The sequence below is a fragment of the Dama dama genome, chromosome X, assembly GCF_033118175.1.
Source record: "Dama dama isolate Ldn47 chromosome X, ASM3311817v1, whole genome shotgun sequence".
NCBI lineage: Eukaryota > Metazoa > Chordata > Mammalia > Artiodactyla > Cervidae > Dama > Dama dama.
In genome coordinates, this window is record NC_083714.1 from 61,944,727 (window position 1) to 61,964,697 (window position 19,971).

General features: G+C 39.4%; 1 protein-coding gene across 2 annotated transcripts; it reads right to left on the reverse strand.

The window, feature by feature from the left end:
* Positions 1 to 428: 428 nt before the first annotated feature.
* Positions 429 to 16,310, reverse strand: LOC133053130 (T-complex protein 11 X-linked protein 2-like). 2 transcript variants are annotated; one of them, XM_061137995.1, is made up of 11 exons: positions 16,271 to 16,310; positions 15,690 to 15,827; positions 13,195 to 13,327; positions 7,612 to 7,732; positions 6,025 to 6,245; positions 4,977 to 5,113; positions 4,508 to 4,725; positions 4,231 to 4,412; positions 3,073 to 3,236; positions 2,092 to 2,240; positions 429 to 774 (listed from the first exon to the last, which is right to left on the reverse strand). In XM_061137995.1, exons 2-11 carry the CDS (start codon positions 15,814 to 15,816, stop codon positions 763 to 765), a joined length of 1,464 nt encoding a protein of 487 aa, XP_060993978.1. In that variant the 5' UTR covers positions 15,817 to 15,827; positions 16,271 to 16,310; the 3' UTR covers positions 429 to 762. The 2 variants fall into 2 exon arrangements, with proteins under 2 accessions (XP_060993978.1, XP_060993977.1); XM_061137994.1 differs by lacking the exon at positions 429 to 774 and having other exon boundaries at positions 1,853 to 2,240.
* Between the last annotated feature and the right edge of the window lie 3,661 nt (positions 16,311 to 19,971).

The window sequence follows — 19,971 nt, forward strand, 5'->3', positions numbered from 1 at the left end:
GTCCATCACCAACTCCCGGATCTTACTCAAACTCATGTCCATGAGTCGGTGATGCCATCCAACCATCTCATCCTCTGTCATCCCCTTCTCCTTCTGCCTTCAATCTTTCCCAACATCAGGGTCTCTTCAAAGGAGTTAGTTCTTCGCATCAGTTGACCAAACTATTGGAGGTGCAGCTTCAGCATCAGTCTTTCCAATGAATATTCAGGACTGATTTCCTTTAGGATTGACTGGTTGGATCTCCTTGCATTCCAAGGGACTTGCAAGAGTCCTCTCCAACACCACAGTTCAAAAGCATCAATTATTCAGCGCTCAGCTTTCTTTATAATCCAGCTCTCACATCCATACATGACTACTGGAAAAACCACAGCTTTGACTAGATGGACCTTTGTTTGCAAAGTAATATCTCTGCTTTTTAATATGCTGCCTAGATTGGTCGTAACTTTTCTTCCAAGGAGCATCTTTTAATTTCATGGCTACAGCCACCATCTGCAGTGATTTTGGAGCCCCCAAAAATAAAGTCTGTCACTGTTTCCACTGTTTCCCCATCTATTTGCTATGAAGTGATGGGACCGGATGTCATGATCTTAGTTTTCTGAATGTTGAGTTAAAACTTTTTCACTCTCTTCTTTCACTTTCATCAAGAGGCTCTTTAGTTCTTCACTTTCTGCCATAAGTGAGGTGTCAACTGCATATCTGAGGTGATTGATATTCCTCACAGCAATCTTGATTCCAGCTTGTGCTTCATCATTCCAGCATTTCTCATGATGTACTCTGCATATAAGTTAAATAAACAGGGTGACAGACAACATACAGCCTTGACATACTCCTTTACCGATTCGGAACCAGTCAGTTGTTCCATGTCTCGTTCTAACTCTTGCTTCTTGACCTGCATACAGATTTCTCAGGAGGTAGGTCAGGTGGTCTGTTATTCTCATCTCTTTAAGAATTTTCCAGTTTGTTGTGATCCACACAGTCAAAGTTCAAATGATAGGGTGAATCTCTACAATTGAAGAAAACAAGCCCAGATCTTTGTGAATCTAGGACATCTGTCGTTTGTGATGCCAAATGAGTTGACAATCACAATCTGGAAGTTAGAGGCTTAGACTGCAAGTGGGAAGAAACATGGTGGCTGTCCCACTCTTGAATACCCAGGTCATTTATCTCAAGAAGAAAGAAATGTTCTAAGCCTAGAAATGTGACAGTAGAAGATTTAGCTACAGAATGGAACGAGAGATGAACTTGAAACAAGTGTCTGTGACCTAAGTGTTTGCATTTGGAACTGGTTTGAGAGAGTCTAAAACTTACCCCCAGGATCACTAAAGAGAGAAAGAGAGAGAGTGCACACCCATTGAGGCTGAGAACTATCCTCAAATGAATGCTTGCTGGCAGACAATATTGACTTTCATCCAGTCCTCAATTTTGCATACTGCTTCATGCCCCCCACACCAGAACAGGATGTGGGGGCTCTTACTATTACTGCAGTTTTAAAATTATAGGGAAAATGTGATACTGGAAATAGGGTTCTATGACTTCCCCTGATCTGTAACTCAGTGTATTCCCAATTTCTAGAAGCCCTTATACTTCCAGAACTCATACTTTGAAAAAATTCCACAGAAAGTTTTCACAGCCCTCAAGGAAATGATTTTTCATTGGCGAAAACAATGCTAGCAGCCAATGCCCTGATGCCTGCTCAAGCCAGCATCCTGAAGAATGATCAGCCAGTGAAGGAGAACTGAGAGATCACTGGTTCTCAAGACAGTAGCAGATAAGGGCACAAAACCTGGGTTCAGTCACAACACAGAAGGAACTGAGGTTTTCTTGCAGCACAGAAGTTTATTATGAAGGGGGCTGGGCCAGTTTGTATTTACATGTTGGAATCCTGCAACCTTGAGTCCAGGTTGAAATGAGGAAGAGGCTACTCTGCTGGGCACAGGTGATGTCATCCCAGGAACATACTTAGCCCTCTCTCCTGGGTCCCTGTGGCCAGACTGGGGTCTGGCACTATCAGATAGACTCCACTTCTGTTTCTTGTGCCTGAGCTGAAGGGATGATATCTTTAAGGATTTCATCATAATAGGGGCTAAATACCTGCTGATTGTGACGCATCAGATTGAAAAACTTCCAACCCAGTTTTGTCAGCTCCCCCTTGATGAGAATAAGGCCAACAGGGAAGTTTAGCAGAGACTCCTGCATCCCGCGAACCAAACAGCCTTTGAGAAACAAGTGGATCCGCTGATCTGTGTGCAAGAAAAAAGTTAAAAGGGGAAGATCAAAGAGGTTTCAGAAGAAATTCACAATGCCCTTGCACTCTCTGTTTGCCAACGTTTAAATTAACACATTTTCACTGACCTATCTACTCATTCAGATAAACCATATTAATGAGATTTTTTCTTTTTTTTTTTTTTTTTTTTTGAAGAAGGAATGCTATAAAGCTCCTAAAAGCAATGCATTATTGAAAGATGTCGAGCCAGTAAGTTTCTGGCTGTTTATAATGTTATGGGGTGCTAAGTGAGCTCCCCATGTGTGTGACCTAACAAAAGGATCCTAGACATTGTACGTGAAATTCTAAGGACACACATTGCAGCCAGTGTACCGACTCTGGGCCCATACAACCATATCAGATTATGTCAAGATGCAAAAATTAGAAGCAGGGTGGTTGAGTTCATTGCTGCCATTCTTGAAGGGAATATATCCTTCCGTCTAAATTAGCATCAGTTCCTTAGAGGGAAATAGGGACCATCATGGTAACTTAAAGCATGGGATAGAGAAAGGGTTTCCCATCACAGGTCTTGGGTTATAGTTAGAGAATGGCCAGGAATCACTCAGCACTAGCAGCTACAAGTTACACATCCTAGCTGACCTTAAAACCATGTGTTCACTCTTCAAGCTGAAAGAGATCTATTTCAATTCTGTACATTATACATAAGGAAACTAAAGCCAAAAGACTTTCCCAATGATCATTCCATTTTTGAATGGCTTCACAACTGACTTCCAGGCTTGAGTCCACCTTCTTACCTTCCACATTCTTGCTACCCCTTCCCAGCCCCACCAGCATAGGAGGACTCTTACCAATGATGCTACGAACACAGTTCTCTTTCTTGGCAATGTTCTGAAGTTGGCCTCTAAGAGAGGCTTTCTTTTCACTACTCAGGGCAGTTAGGCCCATGTCTTTGAGGCGTTCATGGATTTTCTGAGACACTTGTTCACTCACACTCACCATAGTCTCTTCAGGCCTAGATAATGAAGGACAGAAAGCAGAGTGGCCTTGGCACAGGGGCAAAGCCCAGAGAGTCCAACATCAGAAGCCAGGTCCACTTAACGAAAGAATTCCAGCTCTCCACCACTAACAGAGGACCCAGCATTTCAAATCATTTCACTGTTACCCTCAAGATGTCAACTATTTCACAATATTAATTCATACATATTAACTAATTCATACTATTCTCCACTTCAAATGAAACAAATTGGACAAGGGTTCAGTTCCATTCTTGGATCTACTCAGTATTCTTTATTCCCATAAACTTTAATCAAATTCTGTTTTAAGACTTCTTAAGCATTTTCCAGAGTTGTCTTCCCTACTTCACCAATTAACTTGTAAATATACTGAGATCTGAACTTCCAGTTCTTTTTTTTACTTCGGCTGAGGTGCCCTGCATGAAGCAAATTATGGATACATATTGACCAAGAGATCAACTTCTGGATATACATACACAAATCCAATGCCACTTATTTAAGTATATAATGACTCATTTTTAGCAAACATGGTACTGAATCATTCATAGCAAACTAGTTTCCACACTCACCTCATTGGAAATAGGTTTTGTTTCAATCACAAGCCTTAATACAATTTATCAAAATACACCAATGACCTTTGCAGATGATGCCCAAGGTCTTTTGCGTAGTTTATGAAAAAGAATAAGGCAGTGATACATTAACTGCCTAAGTTCCAAAACCAACATACTATTTTCAACTCTCAGAAAGATCTAGGAAATTTGTTGTTGCTCATGTTGTTTAGTCTCTAAGTCATGTCTGACTCTTTTGCAACCCCATGGACTGTAGCCTGCCAGGCTCATCTATCCATGGAATTCTCCAAGCAAGAACACTGGAGTGGGTTGCCATTTCTTACTCCAGGGGATCTTCCTGACCCAAGGTTCAAATCTGGGTCTCCTGCATTGGCAGGCAGATTCTTTACCACTGAGTCACCAGGAAAGCCTCTATGAAGTTTACCTGGAGTTAAATTCCCCCATCAGGGCCTTGGTTATGTGTTTCAGTTTATTCACAAATTCAGTTGAACTGAATAAAGCACTACCAGAGAAACTTCTGGCCACTAGCAAGACTGAGGTAAGAATGGCCAACTGCTTCAACTGGGATTCCATGTTCCGCAGCCGGATTCTATCCATTAGCAGAGTCTGGTGAGGCAGAGAAAAGCAAGCTGTCAGAAGAGTGTTTTAGTAAAGGTTTCAAATACAAAACAAAAAGGCAATATTCTAACATATGTTCCTACCTCGGGAAACTCTTTACTATCAAGATCCCAGAGAAGAAGGTTCAGGTAACCCTGGTATAGCACCATTGTGGAACTGGGAAGTTGTGGGTTGTCCACTGCCCAATTTGGAGATGAACGGGCCACGACGGAGGAGCTGGGAGAGTCAGGAGAACTTGAAGGTGGTGTAGTGAGGTCTAGAGCTGTTTTGGTTAGCCATTTTGTGGTGCAATCAAGGAGATCTATGACATAGAAGGGAATATGTAAATATCTTCAAACACCAAGGCTTGAGGATATATTCTTCCTCAATAAAGAAATGATTTTGTACATCTTTTCTCTTAGAGAAATGTTCCTTCTTCCTACCCCACACCCTCACCCCCTGTCCAAGAGGGAGAAGCTATCTGTTTAAAAAAACTACAAAGTACCCTATCACTGTAAGAAATCAAACCCAAAGTCAAATTCCCCCTTTCCTGTCTTTAAATTTTGAACATACTGGGTTGCTTGTTGAGGAGTTCCTGGAATTTAGCTCGTTCATACAGGATGGAATGTTCCTTCAGGTAGGGTCGGAGGCTCTGTATAGTATAGTTCACCATGTCCATTTTCATCAGGCCCAGAACATGGAAGATGCCCCTGTCAATGGAGGAAAAATCAAATGCTTACACTCTGAAAGGTAATCTAGTTGAGTGAGGTGGAACTCAAGCTAAGAGTCCTAAAATCACAGTATCTTAGAGTTAAAAATGGCCTTAAAAACCAGTCTTCAATTTATTTCAGTCTACATTTGTACTTCAATTTACAAATACAGACATTGCAGCCAAGGACCCAAGGCCACAGAGTGAGTTGTTATCAGAGCTAGGAACAGATACATCTTCTGACCTTTTAGTTACCAGTCTAGAGTTCTTTCTACTGTAGGTACTCCATCTCAGAAAAATGACTAAAATTCTAACTCTCTGTGGGTAGCTGGAATGATGGTGGTTGAATTTCTAACTCATTCAGCTTATTACTTTACCTCTGGGTCTTGGTTCTTCTATCTGTGAAACACGGATCATCCTCATTCTTGTTCCCTCACAGGGTTTGAGTTAAGATACATAAGAAATTATCTGTGAAAGTGCTGTCTGAAATCTCCAAAGAAACAGTTACTGTACTCTAGTGTCTAGACAAGAATATTGGAGTGGGTTGCCGTTTCCTTCTCCACAGGATCATCCCAACCCAGGCATCGGACCCTCTTCTCTTGCATCTCCTACACTGGCAGGGGGATTCTTTACCACTAGTATCACCTGGGAAGCCAGTATTTTAACAGCATCATTTCTTAGAAAGTGTCCAAATGATCTGAAGATCATCAAAAGGGTTCTGAGAATCCATCCTTTGAAAATAAAAGCCAATAAACCAGAGAGGAACAACAGAGGTATTAGTCCGTTCTTCAGTATAGAAGAGTTAGGCAAGCCAGGGGCTATAAGCCAGTATCTGGCCCAGAGTTTTCTGGTACAGTGTCTAAGACAGGATACTACATCTCATGTTCAGGAACAGTACATCTAGTTTCTCACCTCAGTAACTGCACAGGATCTGTTATGCTCTGTAATTTTCGCACTGCTTCATCTCGGACTGGTGCACACAGCAGGGTCATCAACTTAAGAATGTAATTGGAGAGATGAGGGACATCCAGGGCCCCATGCTCTGCTTCCTGCTTGAGGAGATCTATGTCCAGAGCTTCTTCAATCTCATCTTTTAGGCTGTTCTGGCGTGGTAATAGCAGTGATAGCAATATCTGCCCAGAAAAGAAAATCAATGGAGCCAAATTATTTAGAATCCCAAACACTCTTTGATGAACAATCTCCTTAAGGCAAAGGCATGCCAGCCTATGTCTATTGAGGCTCCAGAAACTAGGTTTCCCAATTGCATATACAGAATATTATTTCTCTCTGTTTAGGAGTCAGTTATAATTTAAGGCTTCATTGGGATTAATAGTAACAGTAGTGCTGTACTATTTTCTGGGCAGAATGAGATAAAGATAGGAAGAAAAATAACTGTGACAAAAACAAATGCAAGATATAAAAAGTATAAAATACATACCATCACAAGGTAATGGGATATTCTTTTTATAAAACTTTTTAGTTTGTATTCAGGTAGCTGATTAACAATGTGATAGTTTCAGGAGAACAGCCATACATATACATGCATCCATTCTTCCCCTAACTCCCCTCACATTCAGGCAGCCACATGATATTGAGCAGAGTTCCATGTGCTATACAGTAGGTCCTTGGTTATCCATTTTAAATATAACCTTGTGGTGGTGAGATATTTTTAATAAGGGATAAGGGCATTATTAGATTGTTTGACTGCAAAGGGAAAAGATGAAATAGGCAGAGAAACCTTTAAGTGTCACTCGAAATAATCTTTTCACTCTAAAGTATAAGTTTCTTATTGGCAAAGGCTCTCTTATGTATCTATGTGCTTCTGAAACACAGAAAACATAATAGGAGTTAAGCGAAAATCTGTTTAATTGAATGACATACTGTGTTGTTACAGCAAGATCTCAAATTTCAAGCTTCATCTCGTACAAATAAAATGGAAGTTTCTCCATATTATCTGTTCAAGTAGTGGAACATATGTAGAAAGGAAGCTTGTGCATGCATGCATGCTAAGTCATGTCCGACTCTATGCTACCCTATGAACTATAGCCGGCCAGCCTCCTCTGTCCATGGGATTCTCCAGGCAAGAATACTGGAGTGGGTTGCCATGCCCTCTTCTAGGGCATATTCCCCACCCAGGGATCAAACTCGAGTCTCTTACTTCCCCTGCATAGGCAGGTGGACTCTTTACCACTGGAATCACTTGGGAAGCCCCCAAATAATTCCTAGTTATCAACAATTAAAAGGTCTGGGGTTAAAAAAAAAAAAAAAGGACTTCCCTGTGGTCCAATATTTAAGAATTCACCTTGCAATACAGGGGACATGGGTTTGATCCCTGCTCAGAGAAACTAAGATCCCACATGCTGCAGGGCAACTAAGCCCACAAGCTGCAAGTGCTGAGCCTATGCATCACAACTAGAGAGAAGCCCATGCACCACAATGAAAGATACCCCATGCCACAACTAAGATTTAATATCCAACAATGGGAAGTTGGTTACTCACCTCCTTAACTTCTTTTAGGAGTTCAAGTGCAGAAGTGAAGTCAGCTGGAGTACTTGATAGCTGGACTTTCAGATGATCCCAAAAAGCCTTGTACATTGTCTCCATAATCCTGCCTTCCAGACTATAAGAGGGTTAAATGAGCAACTTATTCTTTACCCAGAGAGTTGATATAGGATCCTAATCTCCTAAATCCCAAACATCATTTAAGATCATGAAAGACCATTATGTTGATAGGGCAGGAGCTATGTTTAGACTTTAGCAGAGTTGAATAAACTGAGTTTAGTCTCAGATGCAAAGGCACTGGTCAATTTCTCTCAGAAGGATTCCTCATGGTTCCAGAAAAGCTCTCCTTCTAGTAAGAAGAACCAAGAACTTGCATTTGAGGCCCTGAGTTCTAGCCTTGGTTCTTTATCTGACCTAAATGTATGTCTTGGTTTTAATACCCGTAGACTTATACCTTTGAACTAGATGATCTTTTCCCTTCAGCCTTAAAATCCAAGAAAGGATTTTCCTTCTTGATAACGCTTGAAAATCTTATGTGCACCTCCAACTCATTATCTTCCCTTCTCAAACCTGTGTCTTTTCAAACAAATCATAAAGTTTACATTTTTCCCATTAAAAATAAAATAGTAATGCATGCTTTTGTTGAAAATTTTACAAGCAATACAGAGGTAGATGAAAAAAGTCAAAGTTCCTTCCCCAACACACCAATCCCATTTGTGAGATGTCACCAACTGTTATTTATCTAACGCATAATAATTACTTCTCTTCATCCTTTTATTGCACTTGGTCCCAAAATTACAGAGATTTTGATTCCTAAATATGTCTGGAATCCATCTCCTCCTGCCATCATTTCCTACCTGGACTATTGCAATAGTCTTGTAAAGGTATTCCAGCCCCCAATCAAAGTCTTACTCCCACAATGCCACATATTCTTGCTAAGACCAATGATATTTCTAAGAAAAAAAATTGATCATAATGACATGATCATTTAAAGTTCTATAGAACCTCCCTATCACCAGGAAGATTTTCTTGTTGTCATTGTTATTTAGTAGTTAAGTTGTGTCTGAGTTCTTTGTGACCCCATGAACTATAGCCCTCCAGGCCCTCCTATCCATGGGATTTCCAGGGCAAGAATATTGGAGTGGGTTGCCATTTCCTCCTCCAGGGGGTCCTCTTGACCCAGGGATTGAACCTGGGTCTCCTGGATTGGCAGGTGGATTCTTTACTGCTGAGCCACCAGAGGAACCCCAAAGTTGTTTAGTTGCTAAGTCGTGTCCTCATCTTTTTTTGTGACCCCATGGACTGTAGCATGCAAGGCTCCTCTGACATCCTCTATCTCCTAGAGTTTGTTCATTGAGTCGGTGGTACTATCTAAACATCTCATCCTCTGCTGCTCCCCTCTCTTTTTGCCTTCAATCTTTCCCAGCATCAATGTCTTCTCCAATGAGTAGGCTCTTCGTATCAGGTGGCCAAGGTACTGGAGCATCAGTCCTTCCAATGAATATTCAGGGCTGATTTCCATTGGGATTGACAGATTTGATTTCCTGCCAGTCCAAGGGACTCTCAAGAGTATTTTCCAGAACCACAATTTGAAAGCATCAGTTCCTTGGCACTTAGCCTTCTCTGTGTTCCACTTCTCACATCCGTACATGACTACTGGAAAAACCATGATTTTGACTGTATGGACCTTTGTTGGCAGAGTGATGTCTCTGCTTTTTAATATGCTGTCTAGGTTTGTCATAACTTTCCTTCCAAGGGCAAGCATCTTTTACTTTCATGGCTTCAGTCATAGTCTGCAGTGATTTTGGAACCCTAGAAAATTAAATGTGTCACTGCTTCCATTTTTTCCCCTTCTATTTACCAGAAAGTGATGGGACTGGATGCCATGATCTTAGTTTTTTAAATGTTCAGTTTCAAGTCAGCTTTTTCACCCTCCTCTTTCACCTTCATCAAGAGGTTCTTTAGTTCCTCTTCCTTTTCTGCCTTTAGAGTGGTATCATCTGTATATCTGAAGTTGTTGATATTTCTCCCAGCAATCTTGATTCCAGGTTGTGACTCATCCAGCACAGCATATCTCATGATGTGCTCTACATATAAGTTAAATAAACAAGGTGAAAATATGCAGCCTTGACATACTCCTTTCCCAATTTGGAACTAGTCAGTTGTTTCGTGTTCAGTTCTAACTTTGACTCACAAAGGTCCAGTTCTAACCTTCTAATCATGTGAAATGAGTGCAGCTGTTTGGTAGCTGGAACATTCTTTGTCATTGCCCTTCTTTGGGACTGGAATGAAAACTGACTTTTCCAGACCTGTAGCCACTGCTGAGTTTTCCAAATTTGCTGGCATACTGAGTGCAGCACTTTAACAGTGTCATATTTTAGGATTTGAAATAGCTCAGCTGGAATTCCATCACCTCCACTAGCTTTGTTCATACAAATGCTTCCTAAGGCCCACTTGACTTCACACTCCAGGATATCTGGATCTAAGTGAGTGACCACATCATTGTGGTTTTCCAGGTAAATAAGACTTTTTCTTTTGCATAGTTTTTCTGTGCATTCTTGCCACCTCTTCTTAATGTGTTTTGCTTCTGTTAGATCACTATTGTTTCTGTCCTTTATTGTGCCCATCCTTACATGAAATGTTCCCTTGATACCTTCAATTTTCTTTTTTTCCCATTTATTTTTATTAGTTGGAGGCTAATTACAATAAAAAAAACCTTCAATTTTCTTGAAAAGATCTCTAGTCTTTCCCATTCTATTGTTTGCCTCTATTTCTTTGCATTATTCACTTAAGAAGACCTTCTTGTCTCTTCTTGGCTATTCTCTGGAACTCTGCATTCAGTTGGGTATATCTTTCCCTTTCTCCCTTGGCTTTCTCTTCTTTCTTCAGCATTTGTAAAGTCTCCCCAGACAACCATTTTGCCATCTTTCATTTTTTTTCTTTGGGGTGGTTTTGGTCCCTGTCTCCTATACAATTTTATGAACCCTAGACCGCCTGAAAAGCACCTATTCATATATAAAAATTCAACTCAACATTACCTCATCAGGAAGGTTTCCCAGACCCTCCTTGGCAGCTAAGCAGGAATAAGGAACTCCATATACTAGATGTGAGAGAACTTATCACTGCACAGGAACTATATACTATTTGACTATCTCACCTACAAAAGCTTCTTAATGGCAAAGCCAGCTATATGTCCCCAACATTTAGCATTCAGCCCTCCACCTAGTACATACTCAATAAATGTTTATAGAATAAATATCTGACAATGAGATTTCTCTTAGGAATCCATAACTCTAATTAGTATCATTTTATAAGTCCAAAGATAAAAGCAGTCATTGATTACCTATAGATAATAGATAACCCTCAATTGTACTTCAGTATCTTTCCTGGTATACTTCTTGCATTACTACACTAGAATAACGCTGTTATTAACAAAACAATGAAGATCGAGTTTCAAACATTGAGTTGGCCAAAAAGTTCCTTTGCTTTTTAAAGTAAAAATACAGACACATTTCTCATTTTCACCAACTTTATTGAACAACGTATTCACCATTTTGTTCCACTACCTTCTGCCATTTTTCAGACAACTTTATAATTTAATCTTCCCCAAACTTTTTATCTTTTTGAGCAAAGAACTAACCCAGGTTCCTTTTAAGTCTTCTGGGGAATTGAAACTTTTTCCATTCAAAGCATTTCATAAAGACTGAAATAAGTGGACATCTGAAGGTGCAATGTCTGGTGAATACACAGATGCATCAGAACTTCCTAGTCAAATTGTAACAGTTCTTGCCTGGTCATCAAAGAAACATGCAGTCTTGCACTATTCAGATGGAAGATGATGTGTTTTCCGTTGACTAATTTTGGATGCTTTTTGTTAAGTGTTGCTTTCAATTGGTCTAATCGGGAGCAGTACTTGTGATTAACTGTTTGGTTTTCTAGAAGGAGCTCATAATAGAGGACTCCTTTCCAATCCCACCATATACACAACATCACCTTCTTTGGATGAAGACCAGCCTTTAGTGTGGTTCGTGGTAGTTCATTCCGATTGCCCCATGATCTCTTCTAATCCACATTATTGTATAGTATCCACTTTTCATCATCTGTCACAATTTGTTTTAAAAATGAAACTTTTTTACCTTTCTTGAAAAAAGAAAGCATAATATGCCAAAATGTTGCTTTTTTCTTCCATCTTCAATATTAAAATTGCTACACAAAAATTCAGCAATTTTGATAAGTTTTTTTAATGCATGCTGATATGACAGCTGTCACAATACAACCTAATAAAATTGTTTGAAGTGAAATTAAAGTCAACTAAATGCTACTAGAGCCACCTTACAGGAAAAACTGAACAGTTTGGCCAGTTCAAGAGTATTATTCCCTCTGCTTCATTTCCCCACCCCTCATCACCACCACAACCCCTCAGCCACTTTAGCAGATCTTCACTCTCCTTGTTTCACTTTCTCTGCATCCCTGCCAGCAGAAAAATAAATCCAACTAAGACTCCAGGGACAGTGAAGGCAGTGTTGGCAAACTAAGGGAAAAAACTAAGAAGTGTAAAGATCAAGAGACACTGACAGAGCAAGGTGCTTAAGTGATAGAATACCTGAAGTGGCAAAATAGAAGCCACTTTTAAAGCTGGGAAATTAGAATGTTATATGCAATATTGGGTAAAACAAGGAAATTTACTCATTTAACTATTAACAAACTACTGCTGCTGCTGCTGCTGCTAAGTCGCTTCAGTCGTGTCCAACTCTGTGTGACCCCACAGACGGCAGCCCACCAGGCTCCCCCATCCCTGGGATTCTCCAGGCAAGACCACTGGAGTGGGTTGCCATTTCCTTCTCCAATGCATGAAAGTGAAAAGAAAGTGAAGTTGCTCAGTCGTGTCTGACTCTTAGCGACCCCATGGACTGCAGCCTACAAGGCTCCTCCATCCATGGGATTTGCCAGGCAAGAGTACTGGAGTGGGTTGCCATTGCCTTCTCCAAACAAACTACTAGAAGTATTCAAATCATACTTCCTGAATGATTCATGTATGTAGTGCAATATCAATACAATTAATAAGAACCAGAATAAACTGTGATTTTAGAGGGGCATTGTTTATTAATGGGTTTTGATCTTGGTTCACAGAATTTTTGTTAAGCTGATTATGAAGTAGAAATGTTCCCTGAAATCTCTTATCCCATGAAGAGTTGGCAATATCACTATTAGAAAAGAAATAATTTCATTTGTACTTGATCAACCTATAGACAGTTAAGAGATTAACTACTAGTAGCTACTTCCTCCAAAGCTGTCTAAGAAGATGTGGAATTCACTGTGTTTCACTGTTAAATGAGATACCAAAATGAAAGTTCTGACAATAATTTCATTAATTTATTCCCTGCTTAGATAATTTTTTTCTGCTTTGAATCTGTAAAACTAATAATTACACAGATTATTCCTCTGTTTTATTTGTTGGTATCATTTAAGACATACTAAAACATTAACTATATTAATAAAAATGCTTCAAACCTGATCCAAAGTCATTTGTGCTGTGTACATATGCCAGGAGGAATAAAATGGAAAAAATAGAGTTGATACCTGTTGGGAGGTAATACACTGTCTTCCATGTTAAAATCTTGATTTACCACGATTTCATGAGCAATGCTAAGCTTAGAAATTTCATTAACTGTCTTTATCAGATCCGTGACAGAAAGTACTTCAGGTCGGCTTGCTGGAAAAAGGCATAGAAATCAGTAAACAGGGAACCCACACAAATAGAATTTCTTTTCATCAGAGATACACTCAGCCAAATAACTTCCTCAAATTTAGATTTATCAAACAGATCTTAAACAGATTCACTCGATCATTATAGTATTTGAGGTTTTCTGAACTCTTTGCTGTTTAACAGCTCTAGAAACTTGCAGAGAAGTCAGATATGAGGAGAAGTTACCTTATGAAAAACAAAAAGTGAAACTTATTTCAAAAACTTTTGCCTAAACTGTCAAAACAATAAGCGAAATATAGCAAAGAAACAATGAATAAGTTGTGGTTTATAAAGTAAACCTTTAGCTAGAATTTACTTTTTATACTTACTGTTTTATCTATAGATTAAAAAAATATATTTTTATCTACCATCAGGTGCAGAGAGCCAACTGTATACTGAACTCAGAAAGTGCTTCCTAAATCCTTTTTCTACCTCTGATGAGAGAGGAAGAGACATAAAATGACAGTCTCCTTACCGATAACACCATAAGTATTCATATATGGCTCTAAAGCTGAACCATTCTCAAAGCATTGTTCCAAAATCTTGGGATTCCACAGACCAATAAAATTCACACACAAAAAATGAGTGACAGTAATATGCCAATTTAAATTTTTCCACATATGGGTATTGTGGCAAAAAACCCATCTTACCATAATCCAAGTAATTATTTTGTAAAAAATAAAAAGTATATTTCAACATATCAAAAGGCAAAAAGAAAATAGTCAGAATTCAGCAATCTTTAAATTGCATCAATTTAACTTTATTTTTAAAACCTATGATATTTCTGCTTTATTTCCTTCAAGATTGGTAAGAACTTTATTACACACTCCCATAGGAATTAAGGAATGACTTTCTGAGTTAATTATACAGTTGGCTCTCTGCACCTGAAGTTTCAACCCATGGCAGATAAAAAATATATATTTTTTTAAATTTCAGAAAATTCCAAATGGCAAAACTTGAATTTGCTCCATGCTGGTAACTATTTACATATAATTTATATTGATGGTATTATAAGTAATCTAGAGATGATTTATATTATACAGGAAGATATAAGTAGGTTATATGCAAATACTACACCATTTTACATAAGGGACTTGAGCACTATGGATTTTGGTATCCTAAGGGGCGAGGGTGATGAAGAGTCCCGGAACCAATCTCTTGTGGACACAGAGGGATTGTTGTACAGACTACTTAGTTACAGAGAGATAACAGTAAGCACACACAGTAGTTACAATTATTACTTGGTGTATAAAACAAAACTATTTTCTGTCTCACTCTCAACACTGTTCCATAATTGGTTCAAAAAGAACTACTTATAAGCAAAAATATAAAACTCATCTAAGAACCCTAAAACTTCACCAAGGAGATGATCTAATTATGCAAATTTACTTCTCATTTAAAAATTTTTCAACAGAAGTTAGTATCATCAATCAATATCTCCTTTCCACTCTAACTAAAAAAGCTACATATGTTGAAATATATCGTTTATTCAATTCATTAAGTCATTTATTTGAGAGACACTATGAATTAATAATTGTTCCACTCCGTTTACTAGCAGTGACCCTAAATGGCCACTAGAAAAACATACATGACTCAACTTAACAATATTGTGGCTCCCAACTATTTTTCTCATTTCTGTCTTCAAGAGGTTAGAGCAAGTCACTACATTTGGACAGATCTTCAGATTTATGTTTGGTTGAATTCACTGGCAATTTTCATAAGAGAACTGCAATTTGAGTTCCTATGAGATTGGACTAGTCAAACAAAAATCTCAAATAAGTGCCTACCACAAGGTGTAGAAAAGACCTCATGATTCTATGCATCTGTTATTATAGATCTAAAACATTACCCTAGAGCAGTGATAATTCTTATGTCAACAAACTGCTTTGGGAGTGGACAGAACACAATTCCAGCACTAGGTAATTAAGATTCTCTCAAATCCATTCTAGATTTATCATTTACAATCTATAAAATTAAAATATAAGAATGCCACCAATTTCCCATGTTTTGAACTAACTCAGACACGCTCAAGTCTTGTCAAACACAAGTCATTATGTTTTCTTGGCCTCTTTCTCTAAAGTTAAAATATCTTTTAATTTTATTTGACAATCAGGGACCTAGGTCCAATATGCAAAGATTAGAGGGGGAAAAGGACAAGAAAAAGAATAATATGAAAGAGGAGTTAGCAGAAGGATGAGGAGTGAAAAACATAAAGTTGTGAGGACCTTCTATGCTCCTTAAAGGCACTTAAACCACATGCTATCTATTCCTTTAACCTAGCTGCTATCGAGCACTACCCAAGGAAATGATGACAGAATTCCAGACCTACCAGCAGAATGGTCATCTAAACAGAAGCTCTGGTTTTCTTGGGTTTGTTCTGTTGTTTCAGGCTTATGGGTTCCATTCTCTGCTTCATTGGAATCATTCTGGAGCACAGTTTTTTCCATCTTGGGCATCTTGATGGTATCTGGAATTAGAGCAAAAAGAAGAGGCAAGCTGTTAGTGGTGGAAGATTTGGCTCTGATACAGGGAGGCGGACAAGAGGGCTCTTCAGTTGCCAGTCTGTGCTTTGAATCTGTGGCTCCAAGTTGTGATTGGGGACAAGGGTTTCAAGAGTCTCTTTTGGAATAGCTATGTTTCTCAAATAGCCTTGAGGGAAGGAGAACAGTGAGTCTAGTAGAGTCGCCTTTCCTGAAATTCAAGAAAGTTAGCATTGGGTAAGAAGGAGAGAAAATCAAGGCCCAGAGATGGACAATAACTTCTTCAAACTCAGTTGTCTTTAATTAGTCTGAGAATAACCCCCTTCCTCCTTAACTTCTGCCCCAGACTTGCCTTTGGTTATGAAGAGGCCTGGCAGCTGAACTCAGGCAGCAAGACACCCCCACAGCCCTCGGGACCCTGGCCCCTCACCTCAGCCCAGTCCTCCACCAGCTGCCCCTCCGCTGTGTGTGTTAGTGAGGCCCCCCCTGCCTCTCCAGTGCGGTCCTGGGGCATACCATGTGGGACAGGACAGGAGGGGTGATCAGCAGGAAGGGGCTGGACACAACTGTAGAGATGATGAAACCAACCCAGCATACACCCCTGCCAATGACTCTAGGTAGAACAGTCCGAAACGTGAAAACAAAGGGTGTCCGGGTAACGTAAAGGGTCTTGTGACCAGGGTACCATGGGAACCTAGAGAGCAAGCAAGGCAAGTGGGGATGCAACATTTGGTGATAGAACAGGTATGCAGCTGAGATTCTCCAGAAAGAGAGTTTTTAATTAATCTTCTCAAGTCCTGTGCCTCCCCTCCAGGGAAAAACTGTCCAAAGCTAGTATCCTCTCTGCCTGGCTTGGGGGGGTGGGGGTGGGGGTGGGGGTGGGAAGCATTTAAATAACAATTTAGAAAGGAAAAGGAGCATTATTTTTTGTTTCACCTCAAGCTCCTGTAACCTTTGAAATGAAAAACCAACAGGGTTACAGAAATCCAGAATTATGTTCTCAAGGTTTTTTGTCCCCTTTTGTTTAAGTCAATCCTCCTCGCAATGCAGAGACAAATAGGCTGTTAAACTTCCATTTTACCAATATAGAAACCAAGCATCATTTTAAAGGGCTAGTTATAAAAACTTTGTGGTGAAGGGGCCAGATCATAAGTCTCAGAGGGAGCCTAGGTTTTGGTTTGGTTCTTCCGACTATTTTCCTGGCTTCTTCATTACAATCCAATTGTGAGCCTTGGAGATCACCTAGAATGTAGATGCTAGAACAGATGTGGGTGCTAGAATGTGGGTGCTCGAATAAATGACTCTAAGGGCACTTGGGTTGCTCATTCACTAGTCCTAGCTTACTTTTTCACTCTACTGGCCAGTTAGTTACAGTGATTTGAGGACCCCTGGATTGACTCATTTCCAAATTTTGGGAAATTTTTTTTTTCAAAAATGTCTCTACCCTGCACTAAGGACTTCTCTGGTCGCTCAGTCAGTAAAGAATCCGCTTGTAATGAAGGAGACTTGGGTTCGATCCCTGAGTAGGTAAGATCCCATAGAAAAGGAAATGGCTACCCATTCCAGTATTCTTGCCTGGGGAATACCATGGACAGAGGAGCCTGGTGGGCTACAGTCCATGGGGTGGCAAAGAGTCAGCTACGACTTAGTGACTAAACCACCGCCACCCCTCTGCACTATTCTATCCTGCTCTTTTATCCTGATGACTGTTTTTTTACCCACTAACTTTAACTTCATAAAACAAAACTATAATTCGACCAAATTCTCATCCCTTGCCTTGTTAGGGTCAATAATGAAGTGTGGATATCTTGCACAACAGTTATAGAGGAGAGGTCCAAGAACTTTCCAGTCTCAGGAAACTCCAACTACCCTCTGGGTCCAAAAGGATGTGAAGGGTCTGACCAGTAAAGTTTCTGATTAGTTGGAGACTGTATAATATTAATAAATGCTAAATCTGAATGTCTTCCTCATCTTCTCTTGATATTTGCCTCAATAATATCAACTTTGAAACAAAATGCTGTCACACTTTTTGTCACACAAAACACTTGGAAGAAATGGTTACTTATATTTTTCTCAATTTGAACATCAAATTTTACATTCATAAAGCATGAATCAACCAGAAATTGATTTATCTTTTTTTTTGATTTATCTTTTTAAAAATAAGATTTCTGCTTGGCTTCTAAGAGAAATTATCCAGAATGATACAGATTTTTTCCCCTCACCAAATTGCAGTATTTAAAAGATTCTTCTCAGGGATGCTTCAAATTCTGCTAGTACTAAATTTGTTTAAGTTAAACTGTGATTTTTAAAATAGAGTATATTTTATAGAGCACTTTTAGGTTCACAGCAAAATTGAGCAGAAGTTACAATAATTTCTCATATGCCCTCAGGCCCTATTCATATCTAGCTTCTCCCATTATCAACATCCCGCATGACAGTGGTACATTTGCTACAATTGATGAGATACATCATTATCAGCCAGAATCCATAGTTTACATTAGGATTCACTCTTGATGTTGTACATTCCATGGTTTTGTACAAGGTGGGATATAGTCCATGGGGTCACAATAGTCAGACACGACTTAGTGACTAAACCACAATAACAATATCAACATGTACCCACTAATATAACATCATACAAAGTAGTTTCACCCTAAAAATCCTCTGTGTTCCACAGGATCCCTCCCTTCCACCCTGGCAGCCATTGATCTTTTATTGTCTCCATAGTTTTGCCTTTTCCAGAGTGTCATATAGTTGGAATTACCTAGCAATTAGTCTTGTCAGACTGACTTCTTTTACTTAGTAATATGGATTTAAGTTCCATCCATTTCTTTCCATGGCTTGATAGCTCATTAGTTTTTAGCTGTGAATAAGATTCCATTGTCTAGATATACCAAGGTGTATTTATCCTTTCACCAACTGAATGCCGTCATGGTTGTTTCCAAGTTATGGCAATTATGAATAAATCTGCTATAAACATTCATGTTCAGAGTTTTGTGTGTAATATTCTTTTCAAATTTCTTCGGGTAAACACCAAGGCATATGTTTACTGGATGATATGGCATAAGTAGGTTTAGTTTAGAAGAAACTGTCTTCCAAGGTTGTTGTTCAGTCACGTCTGACTCTTTGCTACCCCACTGGGATATATAGAAAAGCAGTTGACTCATATGTATTTATATCCTGCAGTCTTACTATAATCACTTGTTTAGGAGTTTGTTGATTCTTTCAGATTTTGTACATATATTATTATCATGTATGAACCAAAGATAGTTTTATGTCTTTTTCCCAATCTGTATGCCTACTATTTTTTCCTTGTCTTCTGCATTATCTAAAGTTTCCAGTACAATGATGAGAGTGTGCATCCTGTCTTGTTCCTTATCTTATAGGAAGAGCTTTCAGCTTTACACCGTTGAGTATGATGTTGGCTGTGGGCTTGTTAAATATGGTCTTTATTATGTTGAGTTACATTTATTCTATACCTAATTTGTTGAGAGTTTTTATTTTGAAAAAGATTTGAATTTTTTAATGTTTTTATGCATCTATTGAGATGATCATGTGATTTTTATCCTTCATTTTGTTAATGTGGTGTATCATGTATTTATTTTTGTGTGTTGACCCATACTTGACTCTGTGTCCGAGCAGGGCTGTAAGACAGGCTGTAAGATGGGCTCCATTGCTGGCTGGATTCTCTGGCCATGCTTTCTGGTCAGGTAGGATTAGAGGTTATACTAAGCAGTTGGGTAGGGCTGTGAATTTGTTTCTCTGCCCATAGAAAGGGTTCCACAGCCCATGTGGCTCATTGGCTGAGGACCCAAGTCAGGCAGAAATGCCAACTAAAGTACCTTGCTAGATGTGGCCACCAGCTTAGCTCTGCAGATGGGCAGAGTTACTGGCCAGGATGTCTGTTCTGTCACCATTGTTAGCAGGATTGCAGTCTGCCTAGATCTGAGTGCTAATCTTTGAAAGCCCTGCTCCCCTTTTCCATCTCTATCTGTCCCCCAATGGTCAAGCCCTGCAGATTTTCCCAGTGATCCCTGTGAGGTGCAACCCCTGTGAGCTTCCTGGGAAATTTCGTACAACACTGAGAAGCTGGACATCCACCTTTTGTTATTTTTCACAGTGGAGAAATTG

Coding starts and splice junctions, on each gene's coding strand:
- LOC133053130 (XM_061137994.1), bottom strand. CDS start 15,816: ATGCCCAAGATGGAAAAAACTGTGCTCCAGAATGATTCCAATGAAGCA. Junction 13,328..15,689: donor TTTAGATGACCATTCTGCTG/GTAGGTCTGGAA, acceptor GCCTTTTTCCAG/CAAGCCGACCTGAAGTACTT. Junction 3,237..4,230: donor ATGGGGGAATTTAACTCCAG/GTAAACTTCATA, acceptor TTCATTATCTAG/GCCTGAAGAGACTATGGTGA.